Genomic DNA, 19,265 nt, shown 5'->3' with positions numbered 1-19,265 from the left:
TCGAGTCCCGCTCGGACCAAGTCCTGTCGTTGTGTCCTTAGGCAAGACACTTCACCCACATTGCCTTGCATGAAAGTGGTGTGTGTGTGAATGATGGTGGTGGTCGGAGGGGCCGATGGCGCAGATTGGCAGCCTCGCTTCCGTCAGTCTCCCCAGGGCAGCTGTGGCTACAAAAGTATCTGACCATCACCAAGTGTGGAAATGAATGAATAATGACTCTACTGTAGAGGCTTTGACAAGCCTGTAAAGTGCATTAGAAGTGTAAGGCATTATTATTATTGGTTCTCGAATTATCTGAGTAATAGAACCCAGTGCATTAAATATGAAGGTCTATGTTCTGAATTGGCTACTGTCCACAAGGGGGTGCCACAGGGTTCTATATTAGGTCCCCTCCTATTCATTATTTATATCAATAATTTGGGACTCAGTGTATCTGATTCAGAAGCCCCTTATGACGAGTGTTCAATCAAGGCCAGCTACGTCGCCCGGACCGGCGTTACCGGGGCCCCACCCTTGAGCCAGGCCTGGGGTGGGTGCTCGACAGCGAGCGCCTGGTGGCCGGGCCTTTCCCCTTGGGGACCGGCTGGGCTCAGCCCAAAGGAGTGACGTGGGGCCGTCCTCATGTGGACCCACCAACCGCAAGAGGATCCATATGGGGCCGGTGCATGAAAATCTGGGCGCCAGTCGAAGGCGGGGGCCTCGACGACCGGATCTCTGGACATGGAGACTGGCTCTGGGGACATGGAATCTCACCTCGCTGGGAGGGAAGGAGCCGGAGCTTGTGTGGGAGGTTGAGCGTTACCGACTAGATATAGTCTTCCTCACCTCCACGCACAGCCTGGGCTCTGGAACCCAACTTCTTGAGAGGGGCTGGACTCTCCATTTCTCTGGCGTTGCCCGCGGGGAGCGGCGGCGAGCTGGTGTGGGCTTGCTCATTGCCCCACAGCTCAGCCGCTTCGTGTTGGGGTTCACTCCGGTGAACGAGAGGGTCGCGTCCCTGCGCCTTCGGGTCGGGGACAGGTCTCTCACTGTTGTGTCGGCCTACGGGCCAAACAGCAGTGCAGAGTACCCGGCCTTCTTGGAGTCCCTGGGAGGGGTACTAGACAGTGCACCAACCGGGGACTCCGTTGTTCTCCTGGGGGACTTCAACGCCCATGTGGGTAATGACAGTGACACTTGGAGGGGCGTGATTGGGAAGAACGACCTCCCCGATCTGAACCCGAGTGGTGTTTTGTTATTGGACTTCTGTGCTAGTCACAGTTTGTCCACAACAAACACCATGTTTGAGCACAAGGGTGTCCATCGGTGCACGTGGCACCAGGACACTCTAGGTCGGAGGTCGATGATCGACTTTGTTGTCGTGTCATCTGACCTCCGACCGCGTGTCTTGGACACTCGGGTGAAGAGAGGGGCTGAGCTGTCAACTGATCACCACCTGGTGGTGAGTTGGATCCGCTGGCGGAGGAGGAAGCCGGACAGACCTGGCAGACCCAAGCGTATTGTGAGGGTCTGCTGGGAACGTCTGGCGGAGCCCTCTGTCAGGGGGGTCTTCAACTCCCACCTCCAGGAGAGCTTCTCCCTGATCCCGGGGGAGGTTGGAGACATGGACTCCGAGTGGGCCATGTTCTCCACCTCTATTGTTGATGCGGCTGCTCGTAGCTGTGGTCGTAAGGTCTGTGGTGCTTGTCACGGCGGCAATCCCCGAACCCCGAAGTAAGGAATGCCATCAAGCTGAAGAAGGAGTCCTATCGAGCCTTGTTGGCTCGTGGGGCTCCTGAGGCAGCTGATGAGTACCGGCAGGCCAAGCGTGCTGCGACTCGTGCAGTCACAGAGGCAAAAACTCGGGGTTGGGAGGAGTTCGGGGAGGCCATGGAGGAGGACTACCGGACGGCCTCAAAGAAATTCTGGCAAACCGTCCAGGAGGGGGAAGCAGTTCTTCACCAACACTGTTTACAGTGCGGGTGGAGAGCTGCTGACCTCGACTGGGGATGTTGTCGGGCGGTGGAAGGAATAATTTGAGGATCTCCTCAATCCCCCCGTCATGTCTTCCGAGGAGGAAGCAGAGACTGGGGACCCAGAGACGGACTCGTCCATCACCCTGGCTGAGGTCACCGAGGTGGTTTGTAAGCTCCTCGGTGGCTCCGGGGGTGGACGAGATCCGTCCCGAGTACCTCAAGTCTCTGGATGTTGTGTGTCTTGGCTGACACGTCTCTGCAACATCGCGTGGCGGTCGGGGACAGTACCTGTGGAATGGCAGACCGGGGTGGTGGTCTTTTCTTTCTTTCTTTCTTTTCTTTTTATATTTATTTCATTCATTAAAACAAAACAAATCAATGCAGCATATCTGCACACAGTATTTCAGCTTTTGTACAATTATAATAGATGAATGAAAGGGCACAGAAAGAAGCAAAAGCTCATAATATCTGCCCCTTATCAAGTCTAACTCTTATTCCTTCCAGTGTATTGCACTGTTACATTATACAAAATCAAACTTAGATGTGTGGCTACTTTACAAAAAAAAAAAAAAAAAACACAAAATCATCCTGTCACATAGCAGTTATATACTTTCTTAATAATGATCATTTCAAGCTTTTCTTAAACATATAAATGGACTTGGATTCTTTAATATTACTTTCAAGACTGTTCCAAAGACTGACTCCCTTGATTGAAACACATCTTTCCTTTAGTTTTGTTCTAAACTCTGGCTTAGAAAATAAATCAGTTCCTCTTAATTGATATCTACTTTCTCTCTTAATAAATCTATTTTGCAACTTCTCTGGTAATACTTTTAGATGAGCTTTATACATGGTTTTGAGAATGTTATATTCCACCAATTCGTTAAATTTCAACATTTCTAACTGAATAAAAATTGGATTTGTATGTGCTCTATATCCACTTCCATTGATAGCTCTAATAGCTTCTGTAACAGAAAAACTGGTTCAATGTAGGTTTTACAAGCACTTCCCCACACTTCAATGCAATATGTCAAATATGGAACAATCAATGTGTTATACAATAAGAACAATGCATCTCTGTTGAGAGACTCTTTCACCTTGTGTAATACGGCTATGGTTTGTGATACTTTTGATCTTACTTGCTCTATGTGGTCCCTCTGTATAAGAAGGGGGACCGGAGGGTGTGTTCCAATTACAGGGGAATCACACTCCTCAGCCTTCCCTGTAAGGTCTATTCCAGGGTACTGAAGAGGAGAATCCGACCGATAGTCGAACCTCGGATTCAGGAGGAGCAGTGTGGTTTTTGTCCCGGTCGTGGAACACTGGACCAGCTCTATACTCTCCATCGGGTCCTCGAGGCTCATGGGAGTTTGCCCAACCAGTCCACATGTGTTTTGTGGATCTGGAGAAGGCATTCGACCGTGTCCCTCGTGGTGTCCTTTGGGACTGCTCAGGATGCCTCCTGGACGCCTCCCTAGGGAGGTGTTCTGGGCATGTCCCACCGGGAGGAGGCCCCGGGGAAGACCCAGGACACGCTGGAGGGACTATGTCTCTCGGCTGGCCTGGGAACGCCTTGGGGTCCCACCGGAGGAGCTGGAGGACGTGTCTGGGTTGAGGGAAGTTTGGGAGTCCCTGCTTAGACTGCTGCCCCCGCGACCCGGCCCCGGATAAGAGGAAGAAAATGGATGGATGGATGTATCTGTTTCAAATGCACATTTTTATGCTGATGACACAGTTATTTACTGCTGTGGATCAACTCTTGATCAGGCCATTGAATCCTTGCAGAAAGCCTTTGTTTCTGTCCAGCAATCTTTACTTCAATCAAAATTATTTCTCAATGCTGATAAAACTAAGCTTATGTTGTTTTCCAATTGCAAGAAGAGGCCTCATACAATCCCCAGTGTCCACTCTTGAAGGACACAACATAGAGGTGGTTCATGAGTATAAATACCTTGGTGTATTGATTGATGACTCTCTTTCTTTCAAGCCACACGTGGAGAATCTTGTCAAGAAACTGAGATTAAAATTGGGTTTTTATTTTCAAAACAAGCTGTGTTTTTCATTTGAAGTAAAGAAGCAACTTTCCTCTGTGTTGGATTATGGAGATCTGTTTTATATGAACGCTTCAGCTCTATGTCTTTGAATGGCTGACACTGTTTAAAATGCTTCTCTAAGGTTCATTACTAACTAAAGCAATGACACATCACTGTGAGTTGTATTCTCGAGTGGGACGTCCTGCCCTGGCCGTTCGAAGGAGGACTCATTGGTCACTTTTATTCATAAGGCGATGCTTGGACACTGCCGACCTACATCTGTTCCTGACTGTCACAGAGAAGGGCTGATTCTTATTCTCTTCGTTCTCTAGATCATGTGTTGCTCTCTGTTCCATTTGCTCGCACTGAACTGGGCAAAAAGGCCTTTGTCCATCTGCACCTTATGCATGGAACATGTTACAGAAAGACTGGAACTTGACAGAGTTGATTTCCTTGGATGCTTTTAAATCTAAACTGAGAGGTCTCAAGACTGACTCCACAACATGCACTTGTTTTTCATAATCTGTTTGTCTTTTCCTCTTATCTTGTCTTTTTAAATTATGTAACTGATTTTATTATTTGCTGCTGCCGCTTGGCCAGGACTCCCTTGAAAAAGCACTTTCCACTCCTGGTTTTCCTCCTGTCCTGCTCCTTCCCTCACCTGCCAGATCTGGGCTGGGCTCCTGGCTCCTCCCACACGCACCTGCAGCCCATCAGTGCAATCACCACACCCACTGTGCATAAGAGGAGCTGGGAGAAGAGACTCAGCGCGAGATCATTGTTGTGTTCACTTCATCCCTGTCATGTCACTTGATTCCTGTGTTCCTGTCGTGCCTGTCGGTTCCTGTGTTCTTGTGTTCCTGCTCACCTGCTCACCTCCGGATCACCTTCTGTTCGTACTTTGTCCCTTGTCTACAATAAATGCTGTGATTCTGCCCCGAGTCTGCATCCCTTGGTCCGCTACACACACCCGTTATGACTTAATCTCAATGGGACCTTCCTGGTTAAATAAAGGTTAAAGAAATAAAAATGAATGTTTTTATTTGTTTTTAATAAGAGAAATAACAAAAAACTCAATCCGTGACGAGCTGACGACTGTAATAATCACTGCGTCCCTAAGAAAGTGGAATGAAAGTGAAAGTACATCACCAGACGATATATGGAGTACGACATATGGAGTACGATATATGAAGTACGATATATGAAGTACGATATATGAAGTACGATATATGAAGTACGACATATGGAGTACGACATATGGAGTACGACATATGAAGTACGACATATGAAGTACGACATATGAAGTACGATATATGGAGTACGATATATGGAGTACGATATATGAAGTACGATATATGAAGTACAATATATGAAGTACGATATATGGAGTACGATATGTGGAGTCATGTAGAAATGTAAAAAGGTAAATGAGTTTTATATATTTTGCCGTATAACTCCATATATCTAACTTCACACAGTCGACGTCTGTGAAATGTACAAAGTGGTAAAAATAAAGAAGAAACCCCTTGAATGAGCTGCGTCGTGTAGATCAGATGTTGGGGCGGGGCTTCGTACCATGCGGTGGTCCAGGACTCCGTGGGGCAGAGGACTGCGTCTCGTGTCTTGGCTGTACAGGTCTTTACTGACCACCTGAATGTGAGCCTGACGCCGCATCTGTCCCGACGACATCATCCCAAAACAGATGTGGCTTCTGCAGAAACACAGAAGGACACGTGTGACATCATCACGAGGGACGACCTTTTCACACACAACTGTGTGAGGTCCACACACATATACACACAACTGTGTGAGGTCCACACACATATACACACAACTGTGTGAGGTCCACACACATATACACACACAACTGTGTGAGGTCCACACACACACACACAACTGTGTGAGGTCCACACACACACACACAACTGTGTGAGGTCCACACACATACACACACAACTGTGTGAGGTCCACACACACACACAACTGTGTGAGGTCCACACACACACACAACTGTGTGAGGTCCACACACATACACACACAACTGTGTGAGGTCCACACACACACACACAACTGTGTGAGGTCCACACACATACACACACAACTGTGTGAGGTCCACACACACACACAACTGTGTGAGGTCCACACACACACACAACTGTGTGAGGTCCACACACATACACACACAACTGTGTGAGGTCTACACACACACAACTGTGTGAGGTCCACACACACACACACACACATACACAACTGTGTGAGGTCCACACACACACACACAACTGTGTGAGGTCCACACACACAACTGTGTGAGGTCCACACACACACCTCTGTGTGCTCCTTTGTCCTACAGACAAATCTGATGACACACAGCAGTGTAGAATAGTGCTGTGTGTGTTGCTGCACTTTAATAAAGACATTCTTGTTAAGTTAATGAGGAAATTTCCAAACATCAGTCCCTGGATTATCCCTCAATTTAAGCAAAGTCTGAAAAAGAAACACAAAGTTTTTAAGGATAATAATTTGGTTGAAATGAAATTGGCGAATTATGAGGTGAAAAATGCTGTACTGAAGGCAAAACTGAAATACAAGGAAAGACTCGAAAGTGAGTTCTCCAGTATGAACACGAAACAGGCCTTTCATAAAGTACGTATACTGCAGGATGCAACGCCAAATCAAAGTGCAGTAACAGTGATGGACCCAGTACAGTTTGTGGGAGAACTCAATGATTTTTATGCTCGTTTTGATAGTGTGGACTACTCAGGTGAATGTGAGAGGCTCCTGAGAGCACCTCCTCCAGCGGAACAGGAGGAACCCCTCCCCTTCACAGAAGATTATGTGAGGTGCAGCTACGCAGGTGCAAACTGGGAAAGGCCCCCGGCCCTGAGGGCATCTCAGCAAAGGTGCTTCATTCTCCGTTTAAAGAGGTCTTCTTCACTGCCACCATCCCAACCATCTGGAAAATGTCAACAATAATCCCCATTCTGAAGAAGCCCAGGCCCACAGAGTCACACCTGTGGCTCTCACCTCCATCATAATGAAGTGTCTGGAGAAGCTACTGCTAAACATCATCCACATCTCCACCCACTGCAGTTTGTTTATAAGGCCAGAAGAGGCACAGAGGATGCTGTGGCCTGTCTGCTGCATCTCCTCCTCCAGCACCTGGACTCTCCTGGACACTTCGCCCGGATACTCTTTGTGGACTTCAGCTCAGCCTTCAACTCCATCCAGAGGCACCTGATGATCCAAAAACTGCAACAACTCAACATTTTCACCAGACTCATCCATCTCATCCACAACTTCCTGAGTAACAGACAGCAGGTCGTACGGCTGGGCCTGACCACATCCTCTGTCCTCACCACAAACACCGGAGCACCACAGGGGTGTGTGCTTAGCCCTTTTCTCTACACACTACACACAAACGACAACACAAGCCCATCCTCAAACATCACAGATCTCAAATACTCCCCCAATCACAGCAATCCATCATCATCAACAACCAAACAGTACAGACAGTGGACAGTTTTAAGTATCTTGGGGTTACAATTGACAACTCACTCACATTTGAACATCACATCAGGGACATTCATAAAAGAAGTCAACAAAGACAATCAGTGATAAGAAAACTCAAAGGACTCTATGTTTGTCCACACCTGTTATTACTGTTGTATAAATCCATCATTCAGCCCGTCCTCCTGCTCCACCTGCTTCTATAACACGCCGACTGTTAAAACCAAACTCATAAAAGTAACACACACAGAGCTGCTGAAACCATAGGACTCCCCACACCCAGTGTCACAGATCTAAATAATCGGGCTGTCGGACACTTCGCACTCGCCATAACACAGGACGCCACTCACCCCCTCCAGGCCCAACCCCTCTGCCCTCAGGACGGAGGGACAGGGCGATCAGGGGCAGGACGGCTCGGTTTGGTACAAGCCTGATCCCAGCGGCCATTGCCTTTTTAAACACCAGGCCCCGCTGAGGCATAACGTCTGTTTTGTAATGTGTTTATGTGAGTGTGATGTTTGGTGTTTATCTGTGTGTCAGACGAGCTCTGTGTCTGTGGAAAAGAATCTCCCCCCGGGGACAATAAAGTAAAGTCTAAATCTAAATACACAATAAAGACAACACACCCCTCCATGATACTGTCGTCTTTCAGCACAAGGAAACACTGTCTTTACACGTGATTGTGCAGAACATGTCCTCATCTTTGTTGTGGCCTTTTGTCCACAAAGTAAAAAACACAACAAAGGCGACAGGAGGCGAGTTCTTCTGGGCAGACGCGGGACACACTGGAGGGACTATGTCTCTGTGCTGGGACCCCCCGGAAGAGCTGGAGGAAGTGTGTGTGGAAAGGGAAGTTTGAGCCTCCCTGCTCAGACTGCTGCCTCTGCGACCCAGAGCTGGATAAAGCAGAAGAAAATGCATCGATTTAGGGTATTTTTTATTATTTATATATTTTTTATAATAGAGCTTCATAAAATTAAAGATAAGAACAGACAGAGGCAAACCCCAAGCTTCCTCTGCATCACTTCACTTTTAAATGTTTTTGATTGTGTGTCTCAGTCCACTGTGCTCTCTGTGTCGTCTGCTTCTTCTTCTTTCTCTCCATGTCTTCTTCTTCTGCTCGTGCAGGTGGAGCTGTGTTTGCTGTGGTTGTTGTTGTACTTGTGCGTCGTCTTCCTCTGACTTGTCTTCCTCCAGGACATTGGACAGGGATCCACCATCATATTCACTGTTAATATAACTTTAACTAAATTGACTTTTTAAATGTTTGTACAGTTCTAAATCACAGCAGCAGTCGCCTCACAGGATCAAAACTGTTTAACCAACACAAAGTCACAGAATCAACAGAGGAACAGTCACTGGTCCAGTTACACAGAACATCAAGTATAAATGCAGTACTTTCAAGAGTCAGTATGGGACTGGCCCCAGCTGTAGATAACAGAGGTGTAAATAGAGAACAGACCATGGAGAGACTGTCTTTAGACCTGGTTTAGTCCCGGTTTAGACCCGGTTTAGTCCTGGTTTAGACCTGGTTTAGACCTGGTTTAGACCTGGTCTAGTCCTGGTTTAGACCTGGTCTAGTCCGGGTCTAGTCCAGGATTAGACCTGGTCTAGACCTGGTCTAGACCTGGTCTAGTCCTGGTCTAGTCCTGGTCCAGTCCTGGTCCAGTCCTGGTCCAGTCCTGGTTCAGTCCTGGTCCAGTCCTGGTTCAGTCCTGGTTCAGTCCTGGTTCAGTCCTGGTTTAGTCCTGGTCTGAACCGGAGCGTTCGTCTCATATTTTTGTCCTTCTGGCTCATTTCATCTGTGTCAGACTAAATGAGGTCGACACAGACACAGAGCTCGCCTGTGTGAAGCCCCGCCCACCTGGACTACAGCCAATAGAGGAGCAGCTCTGAGTCACACCAGGAAGAGCCAACACCCAAGAGACTTCAACTACGCACTTTTCTCTGAGACACTTTGGACTCTTCAGATCTGCTCAGGTTTGACTAGTTTGATTCTATTTAACAAAATTTAGTCCCGGTTTAGTCCTGGTTTAGTCCTGGTTTAGTCCTGGTTCAGTTCTAAACTTTAGATCTGATTTAACACTGATTTAGTTGAGCCCTGAGTCATTTCCTGTTTATTTCCTCTTTATTTCCTGTTTATTTCCTGTTTATTTCCTGTTCATTTCCTGTTATCGTCCTTGTTCTTTAATAGACATAATTGTGTTTTTCGATGGTTTTAAATGACTTTTATTTCTCACATATTTATAAAGATTTGCTTTAATCGTCTTCTGGCAGTGATTTGGACTTTTGGGCTGTGGATTTAATTAAAATGAGACTGTGTTTGGTTTTGGTCGTGTCTTTTGGTTCATTCTGTGCCTTTTTCATTTCTATTATTGAATATTTCATTACATTTGGTCTTTTTATTCTGTTATATTTAGTGGTTTTCTTGAGTCGTACAAAGTATTGTCTGGACTTCCATGTTTCCATGTTTGATTTTGGACTTTTTGCAGTGGCTTCATGCGTCGCCTCCTCCTGAGGGTCTGAGATCACATGAACCTGGACTGAGCATGGATCAGAGAGAGACCAGAGAGGACGGAGCCCCTCCCTCTAAAAAAGCTCACAGGTAAGAGAGGATCACTAACACTCCACCACTGTTCTCCATGTCAGAGCTCAGACTAAAGCCACTGCTCCATCTGTGTCCACAGACCTGCTCCTGGGGCCAGGGCCGTCTCATTCAAGAGTGATGACTCTATGAAACGATGGATTGAGTTTAAAAGAAAACATGGTCCAGAGTGAGTCAGACTCAACACCTCAGAATGTCACCACTTTATGTTCACAGCCTTTTTAGAATCATATGGACACTTGTTTTTTTATAAGAGCCAACAGTCGACAAATGTCTGTCAGGAAAGAAAGAAAATGGTGAACAGTGTGGACAATCTTAATGACAATCTGTGTGAAAACTGAACCACAGACAGAACCAGAAGACACTGTATGTGATGATTCTGGAGTGAGGTGAACACAAGTGTTAAGAAGAGTCAGTGTGACTGAAGTGTGTTTTCTTCTGTGTCTCAGGATCCACCAGAAACATCCTCCACCTGAACCTGGTCCCATCTGTGAGTCCCTCAGGAGTGACCGGTCTATGGATCCTCCACCTAAGTTTTCCACAGAACCGTGAGTTTCCACAAGTGTTGAATAAAACAATTAAATGAACATAAGTGTTTGATGAGTCTCTCTCACAGAGTGGAGCAGCAGGGTCCAGAGGTCTCCAGTGGTCAGCACCATCAGACACAGCTGGACTCCATATTTAAGGTCTGTCACTAAAGTTTGTAAATGTTCAGATGAATGAGAACTTGTTCCACACAGATCTGACACTGACTGTGTTTGTGTTGTTTATAATGTGTCTGTTCAGCTTCTGGAGGAGGACATCTGCACTTTTGTCCAGAAGGAGCTGAAGAAGCTCCACAAGGTTCTGAGTACAGATTACCCAGAATGCTTAGAGCCTGAGGAGGATGAAGAGCAGAGGAGCAGCAGTGAGGCTGTTCTGAAGATCACACTGAACTTCCTGAGGAGGATGAAGCAGAAGGAGCTGGCTGAGCGTCTGAGGAGCAGTAGGACCATTTAACACATTTAACAAGGTGCTCACAGTCGTTTTATATTCTCTGAGACTCAGGCCTGTATCTGTTGTCTTCATTCAGGGAGTTATTCTGGAGTTTGTCAGCGTAAACTGAAGTCTAACCTGCAGCAGAAGTTTGAGTGTGTGTTTGAGGGCATCGCTAAAGCAGGAAACCCCACCCTTCTGAATCAGATCTACACAGAGCTCTACATCACAGAGGGAGGGTCTTCAGAGGTCAACCAGGAACATGAGGTAAGACACATGGAAACAGCCTCCAGGAAACCAGACCCAGCAGAGACACCCATCACATGTGAAGACATGTTTAAAGGCCCAGCTCACATACATGGACCAATCAGAACAGTGCTGACAAAGGGAGTGGCTGGCATCGGGAAAACAGTGCTCACTCAGAAGTTCAGTCTGGACTGGGCTGAAGGCAAAGCCAACCAGGACATACAGCTGCTGTTCCCGTTCACTTTCAGAGCACTCAATGTGCTGAAGGAGAGAAGCTTCAGCTTGGTGACACTTGTTCATCACTTCTTTAGTCAAACACAAACAGAACTCTGCACCTTTGAAGACCTCCAGGTGCTCTTCATCTTTGATGGTCTGGACGAGTGCAGACTTCCTCTGGACTTCACCAAAACCAAGGCCCTGACCGACCCCACAGAGTCCACCTCACTGCACGTGCTGCTGGTAAACCTCATCAGGGGGATCCTGCTTCCCTCCGCTCGCCTCTGGATAACCACACGACCTGCGGCGGCCAATCAGATCCCTCCATGGTGCATCTCCATGGTGACAGAGGTCAGAGGGTTCACCGACCCACAGAAGGAGCAGTACTTTAGGAAGAGGTTCAGAGACGAGGCCGACACAATCATCTCCCACATCAAGACGTCCAGAAGCCTCCACATCATGTGCTACATGCCAATCTTCTGCTGGATCGCTGCCACAGTCCTGGAGCATGTGTTGAAAAGCAGAGAGAGAGAAGAGCTGCCCAAGACCCTGACTCAGATGTACATCCACTTCCTGGTGGTTCAGGCCAAAGTCAAGAACATCAAGTATGAAGAAGGATCTGAGACAGACCCACACTGGAGTCCAGAGACCAGGAAGATGGTGGAGTCTCTGGGAAAACTGGCCTTTGAGCAGCTGCAGAAAGGAAACCTGATCTTCTACGAGTGTGACCTGAGGGAGTGTGGACTGGACGCTGCAGCGGCCTCAGTGTACTCTGGAGTGTTCACACAGGTCTTTAGAGAGGAGCCAGGCCTGTACCAGGACAAGGTCTACTGCTTCATCCATCTGAGTGTGCAGGAGTTTCTGGCTGCTCTTCACGTCTATCAGAGCTTCTTCAGCTCAGGGGAGAACCTGCTGGAGCCACCACACTCCTCTGAGAGTCCAAAATCTACCTGTCATGAGACTGAGTACCATTCCAATTCAAAGAAGGAGTTCCCTGTCCCCTCTGAGAGTCCAGACCCTGACTCAGCCTTCTATTGCTCTGCTGTGGACCAGGCCTTACAGAGTCCAAATGGACACCTGGACCTGCTCCTCCGCTTCCTCCTGGGACTTTCACTGTCGACCAATCAGAGCCTTCTACAAGGTCTGATGACACAGACAGGAAACAGCTCCAAGACCAATCAGGAAACAGCTGAGTACATAGAGAAGAGGCTGAGTGAGAATGTGTCTGCAGAGAGGAGCATCAACCTGCTCCACTGTCTGAATGAACTGAATGATCGTTCTCTGGTGGAGGAGGTCCAACAGTACCTGAGGTCAGGACTTCTGTCTGAAGAAGATCTGTCTCCTGCTGAGTGGTCAGCTCTGGCCTTCATCTTACTGTCATCAGAAGACGATCTGGACCAGTTTGAGCTGAAGAAATACTGTGCTTCAGAGGAGGCTCTCCTGAGGCTGATGCCAGTGGTCAAGGCCTCCAACAAAGCTCTGTGAGTAACATTTGTTTAACAGAGGATGGTTTGATTCAACTTCTACATAAACACTGTTTTTTCTCTCTCCAGACTGACCCACTGTGACCTGTCAGAGAGAAGCTGTGAAGTTCTGTCCTCAGTCCTCAGCTCCCAGTCCTCTAGTCTGACAGTCCTGGATCTCAGTCACAACGACTTGAAGGACTCAGGGCTGGAGATGTTGTCTGTTGGTCTGAAGAGTCCTCACTGTAAACTGGAACGGCTCAGGTCAGAGGGGTTAATATAACTCACTATTATTACATAACCTGTTGGTCGTTGCTTTGGAAAATAACATGTAATAAAAGATAAAACATGGGACTTTTTATGTGTCTCATTTTGGGTTAAATGCAGGGGCAGAGTGAGGCTGAAATCTACTGTGAGCCCAGAAACAAACGACCCACCTCACATGAAGGGTGGGCCGCTGACCGCTCCTCACAGAGGAGCAGAGTCGCTCTGTGTCAGAGACATGTGAGGGGGCGGAGCTCCCTTCAGCCACACCCCCTCACATCTCTCACGTCTGGAGTCAAACAAGCACCGGCCCCACAGGCTGAGGCTTAAACTCTTGTGGTTCTAGTCTCTAATGTCCCTCTGTCTCCTCAGTCTGTCCCTCTGTGGACTGTCCCCTCACAGCTGTGGGCCTCTGGCCTCAGTCCTCAGCTCCTCCAGTCTCACACACCTGGACCTCACTCACAACGACCTCCAGGACTCAGGAGTGGAGCTGCTGTGTTCTGGACTGAAGAGCGCCCCCTGCAGACTGGAGACGCTCAGGTGAGGTGCTCCCATGATGCACTCTGCCCCCTTGTGTCCACATGAGTGTAATGCTGTGTCTTTAGGCTGTCTGGATGTCTGGTCTCACAGAGGGGCGGGGCTGCTCTGGCCTCAGCTCTGAGCTCCGCCCCCTCCCACCTGAGAGAGTTAGACCTGAGCTACAACCATCCAGGACCCTCAGCCGAGCTCCTGACCGCTCTACAGGACCAGCGCCCCCTGCTGTGTGTCAGGTGAGAGCGCCCCCTCCTGTCTGGCACACACACAGCAGCACACTGGAGGTGAGGCCTTTAGGCACAAAGGCAGAGGAACCACCAACCCTCAGGCGACTCCCAGCTCCACCTGCATTGGTCCAGATGTTGGACCTGGTTCATGGATCATATCTGTGTAATTACTGGACCTCACAAGAATCAAACACTGGCACAAAGTTCAGTAGTAGTAGTAGTAGTAGTAGTAGTAGTAGTAGTAGTAGTAGTAGTAGTAGTAGTAGTAGTAGTAGTAGTAGTAGTAGTAGTAGTATTTATACCTGTGTACGGCTCATTGTTGGTCATTAGAGTCTGAGCAGAGACATGAACTTTGACCTGAGTCTATAAAGTGAAATGTATTTCCAAAGACAAAATAAAAAGAGTGAACATGGAGAATATAAAGGAGAGGAGGAGACAAACATGTGGACAATTCACATCACTGCTTTAGAGCTGAAACATCACAACTGAAACTGACATTTAAAGACAACAAGTGATTCAGTCTGATGTTTCAGTCTGGTGTTTCAGTCTGGTGTTTCAGTCTGATGTTTCAGTCTGATGTTTCAGTCTGATGTTTCAGTCTTGTGTTTCAGTCTTGTGTTTCAGTCTTGTGTTTCAGTCTGATGTTTCAGTCTGATGTTTCAGTCTTGTGTTTCAGTCTTGTGTTTCAGTCTTGTGTTTCAGTCTGATGTTTCAGTCTTGTGTTTCAGTCTTGTGTTTCAGTCTTGTGTTTCAGTCTTGTGTTTCAGTCTTGTGTTTCAGTCTTGTGTTTCAGTCTTGTGTTTCAGTCTTGTGTTTCAGTCTGGTGTTTCAGTCTGGTGTTTCAGTCTGGTGTTTCAGTCTGATGTTTCAGTCTGATGTTTCAGTCTGATGTCGTGTGTTTCAGTCTGATGTCGTGTGTTTCAGTCTGATGTTTCAGTCTGATGTTTCAGTCTTGTGTTTCAGTCTGATGTTTCAGTCTGATGTTTCAGCCTGATGTTTCAGTCTGATGTTTCAGTCTTGTCGTGTGTTTCAGACTGGACCATGCTGGAGCTGTGAGGTTAACCCCAGGACTCAGAAAGTGTAAGTTTTGAGAAAGTCCATTTGAAACAGACACTTATTTAAATGTATAAAATGGTCCAAGGACCTCACATAGAATATATATTGTTGTGTGGCCTCAGACTGTGAGGTCCACAGCTGTGTCCATGACTGAATCCAGAGTTCTTCTTAAAGCAGATCCTGAAGAGTCCAGTCTGGAGCTGTGGAACTGCACTCATGTTTCAGCTCAAACACAACAGTGATCTTCATTCTTCTTCTGGAGACAGTGGATTTAAACCAATCCCCTGTTCTCCTCAGGAGGAGCACAGGAGGAGCACAGAGGAGTGTAGGAGGAGCACAGAGGAGTGTAGGAGGAGCACAGGAGGAGCACAGAGGAGTGTAGGAGGAGCACAGAGGAGTGTAGGAGGAGCACATGAGGAGCACAGAGGAGTGTAGGACGAGCACAGAGGAGTGTAGGAGGAGCACAGAGGAGTGTAGGAGGAGCACAGAGGAGTGTAGGAGGAGCACAGAGGAGTGTAGGAGGAGTACAGAGGAGTGTAGGAGGAGCACAGGAGGAGAACACAGAGGAGTGTAGGAGGAGCACAGAGGAGTGTAGGAGGAGCACAGAGGAGTGTAGGAGGAGCACAGAGGAGTGTAGGAGGAGCACAGAGGAGTGTAGGAGGAGCACAGAGGAGTGTAGGAGGAGCACAGAGGAGTGTAGGAGGAGCACAGGTTTTACACTGAAAAGAATCTGAAATAGATGTGAGGCTGAAACTAAAGGAAATATAGAGGAAATATAGAGGAAATATAAAAGAAATATAGAGGAAATATAGAGGAAATATAGAGGAAATATAGAAGAAATATAGAGCTGATGCAAAAGAAACATGAGCCAAATATAAGACATGATTCACAAATAAAATCATCATAAATAATGGACTTTAAATCTTTCATGAATAGATTGACTCATATTAAACTATAATTAAATGTGTGTCTCCACATGGGACTAACTGCTGCTGTGTTGTGTCTTCTCTCCATCAGATTTCTGTGATCTCACTCTGGATCCAAACACAGCTCAGATAAATCTCAAACTGTCTGACAACAACAAGAAGGTGACACGTGTGACAGAGGAGCAGCCGTATCCAGATCATCAGGACAGATTTGAGACCTGGAATCAGATTCTGTGTTCCACTGGTCTGACTGGTCGCTGTTACTGGGAGGTCCAGTGGAGTGGAAAGGTTTATATATCAGTGTCTTGCAGAGAAATCAGAAGGAAAGGAGCCAGTTTTGACTGTGTGTTTGGATGGAATGATCAGTCCTGGAGTCTGGAGTGTTCTGAAGATGGTTTCTCTGTTTATCATAATGACAATGAAACCCCCCTCCCTCAGTCTTGGTCCTCCTCTTCTGGGACAGTCTCAGTGTTTGTGGACTGTCCTGCTGGCTCTCTGTCCTTCTACACAGTCTCCTCTGACCAACTGACCCACCTCCACACCTTCAACTCCACCTTCAACACCCCCGGCCCTCACACTCTGTTCCCTGGGTTTACTCTCTTGTTTTCTGACTCCTCAGTGTCTCTGTGTCGCACAGACTCATCCTCCTCTGTGTAAAATACAACAAATCTGTACAAAAATCACTGGAAATGTTCATTTATTTACTTTTTTTAAAGTCCCAGTTTAAAAATAAAGAGTAAAAAGTGACAGTATTTGTTTCATATTTTCAGATCTAATAAATCTCCAAATGTGGTGATTTTAATAAAGATTTGAGCTGAATTTTGTTTTGTTTTTTCTTTGTATATTTTTGTTTAAATTCTGAACATGTTAAAAATAAACCTCAGCCTTTTCAGCAGATCTCACACAATCAGAAAAATACTTTTACTTTTCTTTTTTTTTCTCTCTCCTCAGTGTCAGTGTGTGTGTCCTGACAGCAGAGGGCGCACACACTCACACTCACACACACACACACACACACACACATATATACACACTCACACATACACCCCCACATATACACACACACATATACACACACACACATATGCACATGTAACCACTATAGAATATTCAGTTGGTTGGGCTATTGTTTATGGCAATTAACGCATTAAGACGACAGAAGAACAGGCTGCTCAGGGAGCTTGTGCATGAATGACACACACAGAACAGATTGGAATAAAGTAAAATATATTTGGTGAAAGTCAAAACAAAGTGGCATACCATTTAATCAAATTACAATGAACAAAATTAACGGTTTTAAACAACAACAACAAAAAGGAAGGCAGTTCTTTGTCAAAGATTTTGACTTTGTGTGAGAGTTCAGTTCAGTTTTTTTTAAAGTTGTGTGACTTTGTGTAAGAGTTCAGTTTATTCCTTTTTTTTAGGATTCAGTTCAGGTTCAGTTTATAATCACGCAAATCCGTAATCCACAGTTCGCGGAGCAAAACAAAATATATTAGTCCTACCAGCTCGCCATCAGTAGAGAATCTGTTTGGTCCCATGAAAAAAACCTGACCTAAAAACAAGGTCAAAACAGGATCTCAGTTCAGTTACCGTAACATTTCAACATTCATAATAAAAACAGTTGCGCAACAAATCAAGACTACACATTACGCCCGACAATACTGCCAGCAGTGCACAATTAGATTAACAATATATATCAATTACATTAACAGAATGTATCAAAACAGCATAGCAGTGCTGCCGAATTAAAGTTAACACATCAAAGTTAATTAGAACATGATGTTTCATTCATAAATTTTAGTTAATGATTGCCGTAATTCAAAACAAACACAAAAATACTCGCATTCTTAGCGGAATTCAACACGCGGATATGCGGAAACAAACCGCGACTTGATTTACGCCAAACTCGGCACTGGCTTTGAATTTGGGGGATTTCAATGATTATTTAAGATCGAAAACGTTTTGGCAAAACTCACCATTGAGTCGTGTGTGAGAAGAATGTGGAAAGTAATGTTTAAAGCCGAGTAGTTGTCATCCAGTCCAAACGCCAGTTGCACAGACACAGTGAGAGCGGAGTGGGAGGGGCGGAGGAGCAGACAGGTACAGAGCTGCTCCAGTCATTTATTCACCAACCAATTGGGAGTGAGCCAATCAGGGTCAAACACTGACTAGGTAAGGGTAACCCTACATGGAAGGGGTTACAGGGTCCCCCCCTGACTCAATGTATGTCCTCGTACATTGACCGGGTTGGCTGCAGACAGCAGATGGAGATGAAGCAGCACCAACTGTAACTTCAGCATCTTCCAGTTCATAACTAAAAGCTGTGCTCAGACCATGGAAAATAGCTTGAAGACTTTTCATCCATGGAGTACCCAATTTGCTGTAATGCAGACGATCCGGGGGTTTCCTTGTTCTGGTGGGACGGCCACTTGGTTGTTCAAATGAGATTGGTGAATCCGAGTCTGACGATCCGGAAGGTGAGTGGTCCAATTCATTTAATCCTTCTTCCCCAGGTTCTGAATGAGGTGTAACATTTGTTACTGGGATATCCACAATAGGAGCAGGTAAGTTTGTTGCCAAGTTAACTTCGCTTGAATCAGATCTTTGAGTAAGCCCCAAATCTTCAGCCAAGGATTCAACCTCAATGTCTGTAGAGTCAGATGGATTTAGAGGGGGTTCATTTGATTGGATAGGTGGGCTTTTCTGTGGAGAATCAGCACAAACAGGCTCCACTCTTGCTGGAGCGATATCCACGGTGGTAGTAAACCTTACTGGTTCAGGAATTGGATTGTACCAATAACTGGGTACAAAATCGTCTGGCACAAAGTCTGAATCATCATCATGAGAAGTTGAATCAGTGGACACAATCTGAGGTGGTTTTACTATGGGTGCTGGCTTGACTTTATGTTTGCTGTCGACTGATAAATACCCACAGGGCAAGAGCAAGTCTCGATGAAGAGTTCGTAAGGGTTTGCTTTTGTGCTCTGGTCTAATTGTATACACTGGAAGCTCTTCAGCCCGTTTTACAACCACATAGACATCGGACTCCCACTTGTCTGCAATTTTGTGTTTTCCTCGCAACTTGACATTACGAACGAGCACTCGATCGCCAACCTCCAACTGTGAAGGGGTGACATGTTTGTCAAACCGGCTTTTGTTTCGGGACATGACCTTTTCAGCATTCTCTGTTGCCAGTCTATAGCTCTTTTCCAGGTTTTCCCGTAGTTTCTGGACATACTCAGAATGTGTTTGAGC

The 19,265-nt window shown here is 46.5% G+C and overlaps 1 protein-coding gene across 2 annotated transcripts; it reads left to right on the top strand.

Annotated features, from left to right (window-relative positions):
- The first annotated feature begins 9,387 nt into the window (after positions 1-9,387).
- On the top strand, positions 9,388-16,830 carry LOC129457179 (NACHT, LRR and PYD domains-containing protein 3-like). 2 transcript variants are annotated; one of them, XM_055229698.1, is made up of 12 exons: positions 9,388-9,475; positions 9,988-10,100; positions 10,183-10,269; positions 10,550-10,648; positions 10,717-10,786; positions 10,887-11,085; positions 11,173-13,018; positions 13,091-13,264; positions 13,637-13,804; positions 13,870-14,034; positions 15,059-15,105; positions 16,099-16,830. In XM_055229698.1, the coding sequence occupies exons 2-12, from the start codon at positions 10,045-10,047 to the stop codon at positions 16,662-16,664; spliced, it is 3,477 nt and encodes a 1,158-aa protein (XP_055085673.1). In that variant the 5' UTR covers positions 9,388-9,475; positions 9,988-10,044; the 3' UTR covers positions 16,665-16,830. The 2 variants fall into 2 exon arrangements, with proteins under 2 accessions (XP_055085673.1, XP_055085674.1); XM_055229699.1 differs by lacking the exons at positions 9,388-9,475; positions 9,988-10,100; positions 10,183-10,269 and adding an exon at positions 10,375-10,466 and having other exon boundaries at positions 16,099-16,721.
- The last annotated feature ends 2,435 nt before the right edge of the window (positions 16,831-19,265 follow it).

Source organism: Periophthalmus magnuspinnatus, chromosome 19 (assembly GCF_009829125.3).
Source record: "Periophthalmus magnuspinnatus isolate fPerMag1 chromosome 19, fPerMag1.2.pri, whole genome shotgun sequence".
Lineage (NCBI taxonomy): Eukaryota > Metazoa > Chordata > Actinopteri > Gobiiformes > Gobiidae > Periophthalmus > Periophthalmus magnuspinnatus.
Note: the sequence above shows the minus strand (reverse complement) of the source record. Positions and strands in the feature narration are given on the sequence as shown.